The 15,313-nt window shown below is 37.1% G+C and overlaps 1 protein-coding gene across 2 annotated transcripts in view; it reads right to left on the bottom strand.

Moving 5' to 3' along the window:
• The window catches only part of LOC137013332 (ceramide transfer protein), a 41,166-nt gene that overhangs the window by 11,733 nt on the left and 14,120 nt on the right, over positions 1-15,313 (bottom strand). For both annotated transcript variants that reach the window (XM_067377032.1, XM_067377033.1), the window contains exons 3-5: positions 7,155-7,271; positions 378-485; positions 141-279 (exon numbers count right to left, since the gene is read on the bottom strand). In XM_067377032.1, coding sequence (XP_067233133.1) covers positions 141-279; positions 378-485; positions 7,155-7,271 — 364 coding nt within the window. The remainder of the gene's footprint in view (positions 1-140; positions 280-377; positions 486-7,154; positions 7,272-15,313) is intronic.

Genomic DNA, 15,313 nt, shown 5'->3' with positions numbered 1-15,313 from the left:
AGAGAACGAAAGCAGAGGAATCTGGATGCTGCCACAGTCTGAATGAGTTTCAGCGTTGTCTAAACATTCCTGTCAGCAGATTCACACCGTTCTGACTCACATTCAATATCCTGATCTCTGCCACCACAACATCTACTCACTCTTGTCTCTCTGGAGCTCGTCTCTGTTCACAGCGTCAGCGCAGCCGTCAAAGTATTTCTGCAGCGTGTCCACCTGCCTGCACAGGATGTCCCGAAACGTCTCCATCTCTGCCAGCTTCTCCCGCAGACTGTGACCCTTCTGTGGGTTACATATGCAAACTTATTGGATTTCAGAGTAGGGAGGAATGGCATTTCATATCAATATTGGTTATCGGTCTATAGCATTTGTGTTCTCACCTTAAAGGAGGAGGTGGAGGTGGCTGAGTATCCGCTGGTGGCAGATGTGAGGGAAAGCATGGAGCCATGTCTCCTCAAACTGGACTCCGAACCATAACCAGATTCAGCCTAGACACAGACAGACAAAGATCATGTGATGTTCAGGAGCGCTTCCACACTAAAGACTCTTGTCCATCTGACAGCAGAGTTTGATTTGTTTGGTTGGTGTAAAAGCCAGGTTCATCTGCAATCTGACATAATTTGCAGAATTTAAAGACGACAAGCAGGACTAGCGACCTGAAAGTGAAGGAGCAAATGACTTTTGCATTGCAGCTTGTCACTGCAGAAGTTACACTATTGTTCAAGTACACTGAAGAAAAAAAATCAATACCGTTCAACACCATTGAATTAGGGTTTTCATTCAAACACAATTGCATTGTGTTAAACTGACTTCAAACAGTTGCGTTTTGTCTTGACTCAATATTTTCAACATGTTTCAATTAAGGAGGGCAAAAATAACATTTGATGCTTGTTCAATTTACTTAAAGGATTAGTTCACTTCAAATTTCCTGATAATTTCCTCACCCCCATGTCATCCAAGATGTCTTTCTTTCTTCAGTTGAAAAGAAATTTGAGGAAAACATTCCAGGATTTTTCTCCATATAGTGGACTTCACTGGGGTTCAACTGGTTGAAGGTCCAAATGTCAGTTTCAGTGCAGCTTCAAAGAGCTCTACATGATCCCAGACGAGGAATAAGAGTCTTATCTAGAGAAACCATCGGCCAAAAAAAAAAATTATATACTTTTTAACCACAAATGCTGGTCTTGCACTGCTCTGCGCCACACATTATGCATTCACGATGGAAATGTCACGTATGACGTAGGCGGAAGTACCGATCCAGTGTTTACAAAGCGAACGTTCAAAGACTAAGTCAAACACATTTTATATAAAAAAAAAAAAAAAAAAAAAGGTAAAACAACAATGTTAGATGATTTTGAAGTTGAAACTGACATTTGGACCTTCAACCCATTGGTAACTGTTGAACTCCACTATATGGAGAAAAGTCCTGGAATGTTTTCCTCAAAAATTTATTTTCAACTGAAGAAAGAAAGACATGGACATCTTGGATGAGATGGGGGTGAGTAAATTATCAGGACATTTGAATTCTTAAGTGAACTAATCCTTTGAGTAAATGAAGTTAATCCAAGATGATTCTTTTCAACCACTTTACTTAAATCATTTATGTACCCTTAACTCAAATGGATTTAGTTGCGTTAAAATAGCATTATAGAAACTAGAAACAGGATTTCCCCTTCCCATCATGCTTTGCACTGGGCTGGATAGGGAGAGTAAATGGTCGAAATAAAATGTTATTTTATGCGTTTTTTTCCATCAAGATGAAAAAATGAGCAGACTTGTTAACATTTAATGTTCTTTTATGTTTATATTTAAAGAGTTTCTGGTATGTTTGTGTTTTTGGAGGTTACAATTGTGGTGAAGTGTAGAGCATGTGCTTGGGGTGAGGACCTGCTGACAACAATTAAAGCTGTTTTAATAAAAAAAAAAAAAACTACTACTTTGTGCAGGCCCTGGACGTAACAAAACGTCTGGCTAACACCTAACCAGGTGTAAAAGGTTTTCTTGTTAGATAACATTTGTAAAAGTTGTAAAAACTGTTCTGAACACATTCACTAAATAATTTTTGTTTTATATTAATTTTAGGATAACTAAATTAGGAATGTTAACCTGATTCAACTAAATGGCATTGAATTAACCTTATGTAATAAACTTAATATGTTAATTAAATACTTTTGAGTGTACGATTTCTTTAAAGAAATTAATACTTTTACTCAGCAAGGATGCATTAAACTGATCAAAAGTGACAGTAAAGACATTTATAATGTTACAAGATTTCTATTTCAAATAAATGCTGTTGTTTGCAACTTTATATACACAAAAATATTACATCAGAAATGTTTCTTGAGCATCAAATCATCATATTAGAATGATTTCTGAAGGATCATGTGACACTGAGACTGGAGTAATAATGCTGAAAATCCAGCTCTGATAAATAAACATTTTACAATATATTCACATAGAAAACAGTTCATTTAAATTGTAATAATATTCCATATTTTTTTTAATTTTTGTACTGTATTGTTGATCAAATAAATGCAGCCTTGATGAGCAGAAGAGACTTCTTTCAAAAACATTTGAGAAATCTTACCAACGCCAAGCTTTTGAACAGTACAGTTTATTTAATTTTTGCCATGCTCACCAAAAAACTCATGATCTCAGTGTAGCTATAAACAGCTAATGCTAAAGCTCATGATGACGCAAGCGTATTAGCTCAAAGCTAAATGAACAATACATGATCTGTGAGGAGGGGTGGAAATCTATAATACGAGATTTACATCGATATTTACAGTCAACCACACTTTAAAAACATTAAAACTGGTCTGTGTGTGTGTGTATGTATGTGAGTGGTTGACTTTTCCACAGCAATTTCCACTTCATCTTCAGGGTTTGTCACTGACAGAGAGCACAGAGAGTCACTTTCCATGAAGCCAGAGCTCTCCTGTGGCTCATTTCATGAGTAACAGCCTCTGGAAATAGTTTCTGAGTTTATTTAGAAGCATAAACACACACAATGACTGTCTCCCCATGAGGCTTCTGAGCGGAGCATGACGGCACAAGCCCAGGTTACTGTATCTTTCCTCCAGACGAACAATTTTGACCTCTGTACCACAATCATAAACACACACAATCTGCTCAATCTGAAAGAGGGAATGAAATACAATGTGAAAATCATTCACTTCCCTTCTGACGTTCCTCATACTGAAACAAATTTGAACAAATGAATCTGAGCTCAGTCTGAACACACACACACAGCCCACAGAGAAATAGGAACACACATATAAACCTACACAAACAAACAAACCTTTCCTGTAGATAAGAAACACCTGTAAACACATGATTTTACAGTCACAACAAACTATTATTAAATAAATGTACATCTGTCAAAACAGATAAGAGTAAAAAAAAATTTAAAAAAAACCAACCAGAACAGAAAACAATCTTTATATATCAGCTCATCTATCACTATCAGAATTTTTAGTGATTGAATGATGAACACGTTGCATTATGGGATACTGTATTCCTTGCCATCTGCTGTATACTGCACATTTTGGATATGCATATGGAAAAAATGCACATTTTGTAGCCTAACATGAATATTTACACACTGTCTTTAGTGAGAATTTAACATTGTCCTCCACTAGATGGCAACAGTGAGCTCAGTCTACGGTTGAGTGGGTTGAATCTGAGGTAACTATAGGGTAGAACCAGAGATAACAATTCAGAGCCTCAATCAAAGCCAGGTCAGCCCTGGATTCACTCCAGCCAATCAAACGCACGCTTACTGTGACTATGGCATTGATAACACCTCCACTGACCAATCAGAAGTCAAGAATACTGGTAGTGTCTGAGGTACACAATCAATAGCCTTGGATGATAACAACCATTAATGCCGTATCACAGACCAGACACACCAAATCAATAAACCCAATCAGGTGATTACAAAAGACAACAAGAGAGAGACAATGAGTTGGAATTGTAATCAGTGTTAATTCAGCATTAAAACATATAGTGTGCGTGTGTGTGATGTGTGCAGTGTTATTTTAGTATAATACACTACTATATTTAGTATAGTATGGTTATAATCTAGTATTATAGTCAGTGAGCGCGCGTGTGTGTGTTATCAAACTCCGCTCATGGACAACGACAACAAAAAGAGATGAGATGAAATCAAGCAGGTTTTGTAGACACACAAGCGCACATCTCATTTCCAGCAGCTTTATGTGTATGTGTTGACACACTGAGAGTGAAAGGCTTAACACAATACAGCTCTGATTAGATTTACAGATTACTCTCACTATCTGACACAACAGCAGATCTGAACAGCACCGCCCATACGGGTCTGTGTCACATCCTACATGTAACTCCAAACACAGATTTGTTATTAAAGGTGCAATTTTACTTTTTCTGTGGATCCCACATCGGAAAATAAGCTCAAATTTGCAGTATGGGAATACTTTGGATATAGAAAAAACAAACACGGGTTTGTCCTCAAGGATAGATATCCGGTTTGCAAAAAATGTGAATGCAAAGTAGCTGCAAACACATCTAACCTGTTCGCCTATATTCGAGAACACCATCCGTGCAGATAAAGCGAATGAGCCGTACCGTTTCAAGTGTCAGGTCAATCAAATGCTCTCGAGAAAAATAATGTCTCTCCCCCTAAAACCAACAACAAGCACAAAGCAAATCACTGTTGTGACAACTAATTCCTCTGTCCCACCCAAACTTTCTAAAACAAATACGTCAATACAAGAAAATAAAAATCCACTTGTCAAGTGATTTAATGATTAAAAACATTCATTACTGAAGCTGATCGGTGTCTGTGCTTCTGGACTATTCCCTTTGTACCCTGATGAGAGATGATAGACAGAGGCAAAGTGTCAGTGGGAAGAATTTCAGGAGTGATTCAGACCAAGGGGCCTCTTCCAAAAAGAGCCTTGAGTGTGTGAGTCACTATCAGAGAGGGGTCATCCTCAAGGCAAGAGAAGGATGAATGGACGGGGGAAATACATGCATGTGCGAAAACACTCCCCTCCCCTCTCCCCGGCAGAAATCAGAAGCACGTGTGGATCAGGGTGCGGCCTCAAAACACGAACAATTGTGCAAACTCAGCAGACCTTGAAAGAGGAAGACCAATAATACACACATACACAAAAAACAAGGTCTGAAATATATAGCTAAAATAAAAAATATTTTTTAAAAATTTTAATTTTTTCAAATGTTATGCATTTATTATTATTAATTCATTATATATTATATTATTAATAATAATAAATGCATAACATTTGAAAAAATTACAATTTTTAAAAAATATTTTTTATTTTAGCTATATATTTCAGACCTTGTTTTTTGTGTATGTGTGTATTATTGGTCTTCCTCTTTCAAAGTCTGCTGAGTTTGCACAATTGTTGTGTATATATATAGTATAGCGTAAATAAAGCACAAAAGAAATTATGAGCAATGAAAGCTGTTCTGTTGTAAATTAAGTCATGAAATGACCAAATATGCGATTAAAGCTGCCTCAAAACTGTGCATGCATGTATTTGTTGACATGGTTTAAAGCTATTGTTATCCAATTTGTTGGCCTTAAAACATCTTAAAAATGCACATATGTACACCAGGGAAATCTAAATTTTCTCGGAGGAGCATGCCTCCGTACCCCCCTAACAAACAACATTTTCTCACCTCAGTAATTATAAAACCCGTCATACAGCCCTGCTTATATCTAATGAAATCTGAGGTAAATGTACATTTCTCCAAATGTGCACACTTTTGGACTAAAAGTTTGTATGTGTATGCACTGTGATCAAATGGGACCAAACGCAATTGAATGTAGAGGGTTGTGTATCTTTATTTTATTAATAACTACCGATTGATTTTGCATTTTCTACCAGAAATGAAGAATTATAAAAAAAAAAAAAAATAAAAAAAAAAAAAACTTTTCAAAACATCCACCCCTGTTTTTTTCACAAATCGCACCCTGTATATTATATATATATACATACATATATATATATATATATATATATACATATATATATATATATATATAGAGAGATAGATAGATAGATAGATAGATAGATTTTTATATCTATCTATCTATCTATCTATCTATCTATCTATCTATCTATCTATCTATCTATCCATCCATCTATCCATCCATCCATCCATCCATCCATCCATCCATCCATCCATCCATCCATCCATCTATCTATCTATCTATCTATCTATCTATCTATCTATCTATCTATCTATCTATCTATCTATCTATCTATCTATCTATCTATCTATCTATCTATCTATCTATCTATCCATCTATCCATCCATCCATCTATCTATCTATCTATCTATCTATCTATCTATCTATCCATCTATCCATCCATCCATCCATCCATCCATCCATCCATCCATCCATCCATCCATCCATCCATCCATCTCCGAACACGCACACACTCGCCCCTCTCATCTCATTTCTAAAGTTTTCCGTCGCTCAGTAGCTCCAATCATGACGTCTCATTGTTCCTCTCATCTGCCTTTGTTTTCATTTCTATCTGTACCTGCCCACATCCTCTCTCTCACTATAGAGTATTCTACTACAGCTCTGTGAGTGGTATGTTCACTCGTGCATGTTAGTGTTGAACTGCTCCATTTGTGTTTTCTGTATGCTCTATGAGGAAGAGTGTGTTAAATATCACGTATGAGCATCACACATTGTTTTTATTTGCGTTACCATAGGATTGTGGGTTTGTGACCTAAACCGACTTCCTCGTGTGTGAGTGTGTGTGTCACTTCAGTGCTCTGCCCTTCAGAAGATGTAAACAGATTGAATCACATTCACAATCTCACACAATCTCATTCTGATTTCTCATCTCAAAACATTATTATTCACTTCTGTGACTCCGAGTGTAACTAACCCACTCTTAGATTACTTTTCAGTAACAGGGCTGAAAAAGACAGCAATGTCTGGTTTCAGATCTACCCACCCAGATATGTCAGATAAAAATAAAAAGAAGCAGTGGTTGGTTGTCAGTCAGATTGCTTCTTCCTGTCAACAGGGGTGGGTCTGAGACAAACCAGACTTAATACTGATAGTCAATAGTCTGGCTGTGTGAGAAAAGAGCATGCTGGGTAAAGACAGGCATGTTGGGGGAACTCACCCTGTGCAGCTCGATGGAATCGATCCACTGGTTGCGATGTTCTGGGTCCTGAGCCCGGAGATACCACACGCTATCATTGACACTGATGTCCAGGCGGCACTCGTCAAACTCGTGAGGCTACAGAGAAAAAAGAGAGAATACTTTTTAGATTAATAATATGCATGACCTAATTATCAAACACCATTACTAATGATAATGAGATTTCTATTTTGTAAACAAGGTGCTTTTTGGTAATGGAGGGATCCAATAATTTAATCTGATGCTGATGAACCAAGTCAGGACTACACAGAACCACCACTACCAAGAGAAAAAAAAAAAAAAAAAAAGAGCCTTGACCCACAAAGCCAGCTGGGAAATGTGAGATATTTCCCTCAGAAAAAAAAAAAAAAAAAAAAAAAAAACTAACAGCATCCATGTCTGCTGTGTGAGTGTGTGAGTGAGTGTGTGAGCGAGTTTGGTATTATTGCCAGATGTTGATCTCTGCAGACCTCACACTGCTCTATGAAATCCAGATGAGGAGTCAAACACTCCTCTCCTTCAGTCTGATACACTGCGCTCCTCCCACTTCCTTTCACTCTTCATTCTTTGCCTCCCTCTATCCAACAGCATATTGGAACTGGGGTGCCTCTGGGCTCAGTGCTTGGACCACTTCTCTTTTCCATCTACATGTTATGACTAGGATCTGTCATTCCAAATCATGTTTTTTCCTGTCACTGCAAGAGATGGGTACCGAAATCCGGTATTAAACGGACCCGGGGGCTAAATTAAGAAAGACTGCAGTATCAATAAGCTTGGATTTTACCGGTTTTGCTATCGGTACTAAAGAAATTAAGAACATACACATACTATTTATTTTGCGCTCTCTTGCAAATTTTATATTGCTCTATCCCTAAGTCTAGGGCTGCCTTGACTAAAAATATTTCTGAATGACTAGTAGATTAGTCGACTAATCGCACGTTTATAAATAAACATAATAATGAGGCTTTAATGCCTACATAGCCTAATCAGCATTCAAGTGCATGCATAAAGCTTGCCACAGCGTACCAGAAGAAGTAATGATTATGAATGAAAACAGCAAGGAGATTGCTTTAACATTTTAATAATTAATTGACAAACTAGTGTTTTCTGTGTTTTTGGCTGCAGTGATGAAGTTGACAATGCTGACTCTTCAACTCTGCAGTAGTAGACGCGCCTATATTCACGTTTCATACGGATTGCATAACCTGAGATTATTTGTTTTCCAGTTGAATTGGTTCATTTAAAAGTAGTAATTTCACTTTCTATAGGAGATATTTTTCATGTCTGTGAGGAAAGTTTACATGGAGTTTCTGTTTTTTTGGCACGCACAAGTTCACAGAGAGAAACTGCAGAAATTGCACCGTTTGCTTTCATTATTTTACAAAAGCACGTTTTGTTGTATTGACAGTGCACACAAATAAAAGACTCTTCACAGATTCAAAAGATGTATTACTCTTCTATGTATTATCTGTTTGTCTAAAAATGACAGCGTATTTTAAGTGCAAGTGATCGCACCGGCACCTCCATGTTAACTGTCGTGCAGTAAGCGTGCTACTATTCAGCTTTCACACTCCGCACAAACACTTGAATAGCCCACATTTTTTCTATGTTAATATTAAAGCAAGTGGCAACGTAAAGTTGCTACTACTGAAGTACATGAGTCAGTTGACTGCTTCAGAGAACTAATTCAGACCAATTTGACAATCGGTGATTCAGATGAACGGATCTGACATAACCACTTAAGGGAAAATCACAGTGTATGTTCGTTGTTGCATGCAACCATCAATGACAAAGCTATCAAAAGAAAACTGTTTATTTTGTTTTCACTCACAGAAAATGCTGTCTGACACAAACCTCACATGAGTAACAACCACAGTCCCAACAAAGAGATATAATCAGACTACATCAATAGAGACAGAGGATTTGAAACACCGCAAACGGTATGACAGACACCTGGTCTTCTGGATGAAGCATGAGGAGCTCATTCAAAGCCTGACACTAATCACAATATGAAGAGGCATGACAGGAGGACACATGAGGACAGAGAGGAGCTGTTTTAATGAGACAGAGAATAAATCGCTCACATCTGAGCAAGGACACATCACTTATCACACCACAAAACAAAACCACAAAACACACAACACACAGAGCCAGAGGCCAGGATGTACAAAACACTGAGACATGAATCAGACAGTCTTTACATAGAAACATAGTATCTGCCTGCTACAAATCCCAGAGTTCAAAGGAGACTGTAAAATTGAAAAACTTAGTGCCTTGCCTACTTTCCCACTCATGGTCTTCCCGGTCAAAAGCAGATGAACACCTGAAATGTAACTAATATTTTTTTCACTAAAATTGTATATTTTTGTTCAATAATATTTAAGCTTTAATGTCATATTTTGAGGAAATTTTATCTTACTAATTTATGCATTTTTTTTTCCCTCCATGGAAAACAATACATTATTCAATTAATTCAGTATTTTGTGTTAAAATAGAGACAAGGCCAAAGAGGTTGTGGATTTTTTGATTTATAGACATTCTCAAAGACTACTTTTTTGTCAAGGTTTAGGTATTTTTTTGTTTGAAATGTTGATTTGATGTGTCAGTTTTTGCATTATTATTACAGTCAAACCTGAACACAGAGAAAGCATTCTGTTACACACAACATCAAAAATGTAATAAAAATGAACAGGAATACTTTCAGAGCTTAATCCATCAGGATGTGATCTAATTTGATTCTTCTGGCTCAATTTTGCTATATTGTCATAGCCACAACAATTCATTTGTGTGTATAATTGTGCATGTGTGAATGTGTTTAGTGTACTTGTGTTTAGTGTAGCCAAATGTCCTCAATTATATAGTGAAATATTATGACAACTGAATAGTGAGGACATTTTACTGGCCCTCACTAGTTAAAAAGGCTTATAAATTGGCCCAAACATGTTTATTATGTAAATCTATATATATATAGATTATCCAATATCCTATTCATGCAATATCCTCACTAATAAAATGAAACAAACATGTGTAAGTGTGTGTTTTGCACTCTATGTTTTCGAGCTTAACTCATCAGTTTTACACATTCAATTGATTAGACATGCTTTTTGATTATTAAAATTTTAAACTATTTAAGCATTAAAATGGAATACAGAAAATGAAAATGGAAAAAAAAAAAATGGGGAAAAAATGGATTTCATAGAGGCTATTTTTAAGGGATCACAGGCATGTTAACAATGTGAGACTATTCATAACGCAGTAACACTTTGCTGCCTTATAAGATGCACTTGCGGAGAAGACAATCCCAGAATGCACTGCAACAAGCTCAGTCTTGGATCTGTTGCACCTTTACAATGTCAGTGTTTGAAAAATGGCTGTTATGATGTTGAAAATGTCACTTTAGATTTAAGAGTGCTTATATTTATACATGAAACCCAGAAGCAACAGACTGACATGGGAACATTCAAGTGCCTGTATGGGAAAAGCACTGAGGAGGATTCTGGGAATGGAAAATCGAGACCAATGCAAGGGACCCCAAGAAGGTCACAGTGGGTACTGAGAAAAGACACTAAAATAAACAAGGGTCATCACTACGGGACTGACTTCACCTGGGAGACCATCAATTTCACGGCAATGTACACAAACACACACATATCACAACACTGACACGCAGATGTTAAACAGGACCGGCATCTGTTGATTCATGTGTTTCCATCTCAGGTAGCGCTGCATTGTGGGTAAATATGCAGTGCAGAGCTTTGGTAGTGTTGTAAAACTTTGTGAACCGACATCTTTGTTCATCTGGTAACACTTTACAATTAATTACATTAGTCAATATGAACTAAGAATGAAAAATACTTAATCTTAGTCTTAGTTAACGCTAATTTCAACATTTACCAATATATCTTTAAAATTAAAAATTGTATCCGTAAATATTTTTAACAGATCTGAGCTAACATGAATTAACAATGAACATTTGTACTTTTATTAATACCTAGTTCAGACTACACCATATTTTTGTCTGTTACGATATTCACTGTGTCAGATTAGCTAATTTTGACTCCTAAATTCTTATTGTGAACAAGAAAGATGTCAGACTACAGGTTGCTTCCTGACCAGTCATCTTTTGCCATGTTTAATGACATGCGTGACATCATCAAGAAGGCGGAACTAGCAACTGACTTCGAGAAACAAAGCACCTTCGCTATCTTTTGGCACCATTTATACACCACACACTATACGACATAAAACGGTGGACTCTTGTGTCCCGATGGCCATTGTCGTTAACGAATCACCAAGACACCCTACATCAAATAGATCATGCTGATATTGTGCAGTCTGAACCCAGCATAACATTAACAAAGATTAATAAATGCTGCTACAAATGCATTGCTCTTTGTTAGTTAATGCATTAACTAATGGGACCTTATTGTAAAGAGTTACCGATAATCTCAAGAAGACACAAGTTAAATGAATATATAATGAGCAATAAAACTTTCTCAGTCCTTTGACTCTGATAAACATGAAGCTCATTAATATTAATGAGAGTGAGAGAGAAAGAGCAAGTACAGAGCTCTTGCTTTCTCAGTGAATTATTGGAAATCTTCCATCGCACACGTGAGCTGAACTTCAAACACTCTGGGTGGACACATTCATTCTTGCTCCAAAGATCAGCTTCACAGCACACACACACACACACTTGCTCTTGACACACACAGGCCTACGTGTGCAAAGTCAGGAGAGAGACAGCGAGGGAGCCTGTGAAATTTACAGCACCGTGTCAACAACTAAATGAAATGTCACATATACAATATCCCAGTAATAGGACAATAATCAACACGTCGTGTGTGGCAACATACTGCAAGAATGATGCATTATGTAATGTTTCGAGAGAGTAAAACACAATACACAAACATTCACAGCTGTATGGCTTTCGTACAGTAATGATTTATCTAATACACAGATGGATCCAAACTAAACCTACATCTAAAGACAACAACAAAATCGGCCAAAAACAGAGTAATTCATTACAATTATACAAGCCAGACCCATCTACTAATCAACTAGCTGATTGCAATCATTATTTAAAGGGGTTCTTGATAATGATTTCACTTTTTTACCTTTAGTAAGTGTGTAATGTTGCTGTTTGATCATAAACAACATCTACAAAGTTGTGATGCTCAAAGTTCAATGCAAAGGGAGATATTTTCTTTTACAGAAATCACTTTAAGGACTACAACAAGCTTCTTCCCAGGTTGGTGACATCACTAACCCTACAATTTACTTCTTCCTGAGTCTCTCCATCAGTGTCGACTCCGGTTTGAACAATGTAAGGCTGAACACCGTTACTGACAATCCTCATTTCGGCTGCGTGAGATTCTCCAGCTTTGTTGTTGTTGAGCTGCTAAAGCTCCACCCTCTTTTGGAAAGGGGGCCGGGAGCAGCAGCTCATTTGCATTTAAAGGGACACACACAAAAACGGTGTGTTTTTGCTCACACCCAAATAGGGGCAAATTTGACAAGCTATAATAAATGATCTGTGGGGGATTTTGAGCTGAAACTTCACAGACACAACAGAGACTTATATTACATCTTGTAAAAGGGGCATAATAGGTCCCCTTTAAGGTGGTATTTGAACTGATACTGGAGTATGTTTATTAAAAAGTCAGTCGTTTGATGCCAATTTTTAATTGCACAAAGCAAATTGACTAAAAAGCTCTGTTGGGTAATTAAATATATTTTAAAGGCCGTAGACAACAGTTTTAAAATTATTTAATGTGCCACAGAGCAAACATTAAAACATCACAATGTTCCTGATGTTTATTGAATAATAGTCTGCCAGTGGTTCTTGGGAGTTTAAAATTGTAAAAAACTTGATTTAAGTTTCAAAGCCAAACACAATGGCACCAGTGATGAGAATGAACAGCTCCATTCCTTTTCCTGATAAAAAAGCAGATGAAAGACAAAGAGCAGCTCAACCCAGCATTCAGTGAACAAATGAAGACTTTGAGGTGTATTAACCAAAATGACAATTAAATTATTAAAATCACAATAATCTGTATGTCAATTAATAATCAACAAAAATTCATGTTCATGATAGCCACAGTTCAAGGTCTACATTTAAAGAACAAATCTCAAATGACCATGAAGATAATGTGTCCAGGGTGTGAAATAAGTACATTGTGCTGAAGTCCACACTTAACTCAAAAGGTAAGCAGTATGGAAACTTAATCAGTCGCGTTAATGTGATTAACCAGCAGATACTGATACCAGGAGCTGATTAATGATGGATGTTAAAGGGGCAGTTCACCCAAAAATGAAAATTATCCCAAGATTTATTCAATCTGAAGCCATCCTAGATTTATATGACAATCTTTCTTTCAAAGGGGTCCTTGATTATGATTTCACTTTTTTAACTTTAGTAATTGTGTAATGTTGCTGTTTGAGCATAAACAACATCTGCAAAGTTACAACGCTCAAAGTTCAATGCAAAGGAGACGAATCTGAGATATACTTAAAAATATCCTTAGTCGTCCAAGGTTTATAATGTTTGTGAATGGTAACCTACAATCTGAAAACTGAATCCTCCGACATTTCTCTTTAAAATTTCTCATTTTAGACTTCTAATTTGTGACCAGTGTTTTGTTTTGCTCTCTCCTCTTCGCCTCCACGTTTGTCATTGTGTTTGGGTCATACGGTCGTCTGCCGGAAGCTCGTATATTTGAATTTATAAAGTTTTATACATGAATATTTTTCTTACAAAAACATCCCTTTGCTTCAAAAGGCATTTATTAACCCAACGGTTACACCCAGCTCATTCAACATGAGCTGCAGAGTTTATGCAGTGCAGCAAGAATCAGAGTTCACGAATCAAGTGATGAGATGACTGACAAGACCATGGCGGAGGATTTGTGGCACAACAGAGCCTCAGTATTTCAGTACTCCGCATTTTGAAAGCGTGCATGCTGATATTTCCTTATATGAAAGCTATCTTATACTGGGCTGTGTAGCTGTAACCATCTCTAGCTCTGTATCATGTTTCAATAAAAATGTGGTCTCTATTTGCACTTTAAATATTGAGAGTACTTTGATTATGGTTGCACTTATTGTTTGCACTTAAGACTAAGAGAAAAATGTTATTCATTTTTATGCATACTTTTTTTTATTTCTATGGTCAATTTGTGGAAAGGAGTTCAGTTAGGAGGTCAAAAGTTGTAGAAGCTCATAAATCATGTACAGTAAGGTCTGAAGAGACTGAAACCACACAGAAGAGAAGCCAGTCAATTGAGTTTGTGGCAAAACCTTTTACAGTGCTTGAGTATTGTTGTCTTTCACTGCATATGATAATTCATACTCAGAAAGCAGAACTGAAATGACATTCATTACAAGATGATTAGTTAAAACATTTCAAAATGCACCTACAGACTATTTTTCCAGTCATGCATTTCATAATTGAGGATTTCTTACAAATCTTGTGTCTCGTCTCATCTCGTGAGCTAACGGTCTCGTCACATCCCGACAGCAAGAGAGACAGCAAACAGATGAGTAAATCACTGTTTACTGAGAAATTCAGTCTTGGATCTGGCTTTGGAAATCAGAAACACAGGAAGGTGGGACCAGCTTGAATACAAGAGGAAAAGACAAAGGAAACACAGGCCATGCTGACTGACAGCTTAGGACACAGGATGCAAAGGAAGGGAGCATGTCATGTGACTAACTAACCTGCTTTTATCGCTAGGTTAAAGTGTGTCTAGATGTGACTACAGATTGCTGGTTGGAGCAAACACAGGAGGAAGGAAGTGGAAGACAGGAGAGATGAGCACAGGGACTTTCTGACTTGACCCCGGGGGTCACCAAACAGGATTCCATCAGCAGGGAGCAAACTTCCCGTTTCAGACAACAGGCCTGTCGTACGCCTCTCGTTATCTCTTTTCCTTTTATTCCAGATCTACACAACCTCTTTTCTCACTCGTATTTAAAAATAAAAATCTTTCCCTCCTACATCCCAGTGTCTCCACGGTGCCATCACCACCTCCTCGGTTTTCTTTACAGGACATTTCAGGGTTCACTAACTGTTTGATCCATAATGGAGGCCGTTTGACACCTTCACACACGGATTCACTCAAACCCATTTTAACAAAAGC

The sequence above is a fragment of the Chanodichthys erythropterus genome, chromosome 22 (assembly GCF_024489055.1).
Source record: "Chanodichthys erythropterus isolate Z2021 chromosome 22, ASM2448905v1, whole genome shotgun sequence".
Taxonomy (NCBI): domain Eukaryota; kingdom Metazoa; phylum Chordata; class Actinopteri; order Cypriniformes; family Xenocyprididae; genus Chanodichthys; species Chanodichthys erythropterus.
The sequence above is the reverse complement of the archived record's forward strand: the minus strand, read 5'-3'. Positions and strand labels throughout refer to the sequence as shown.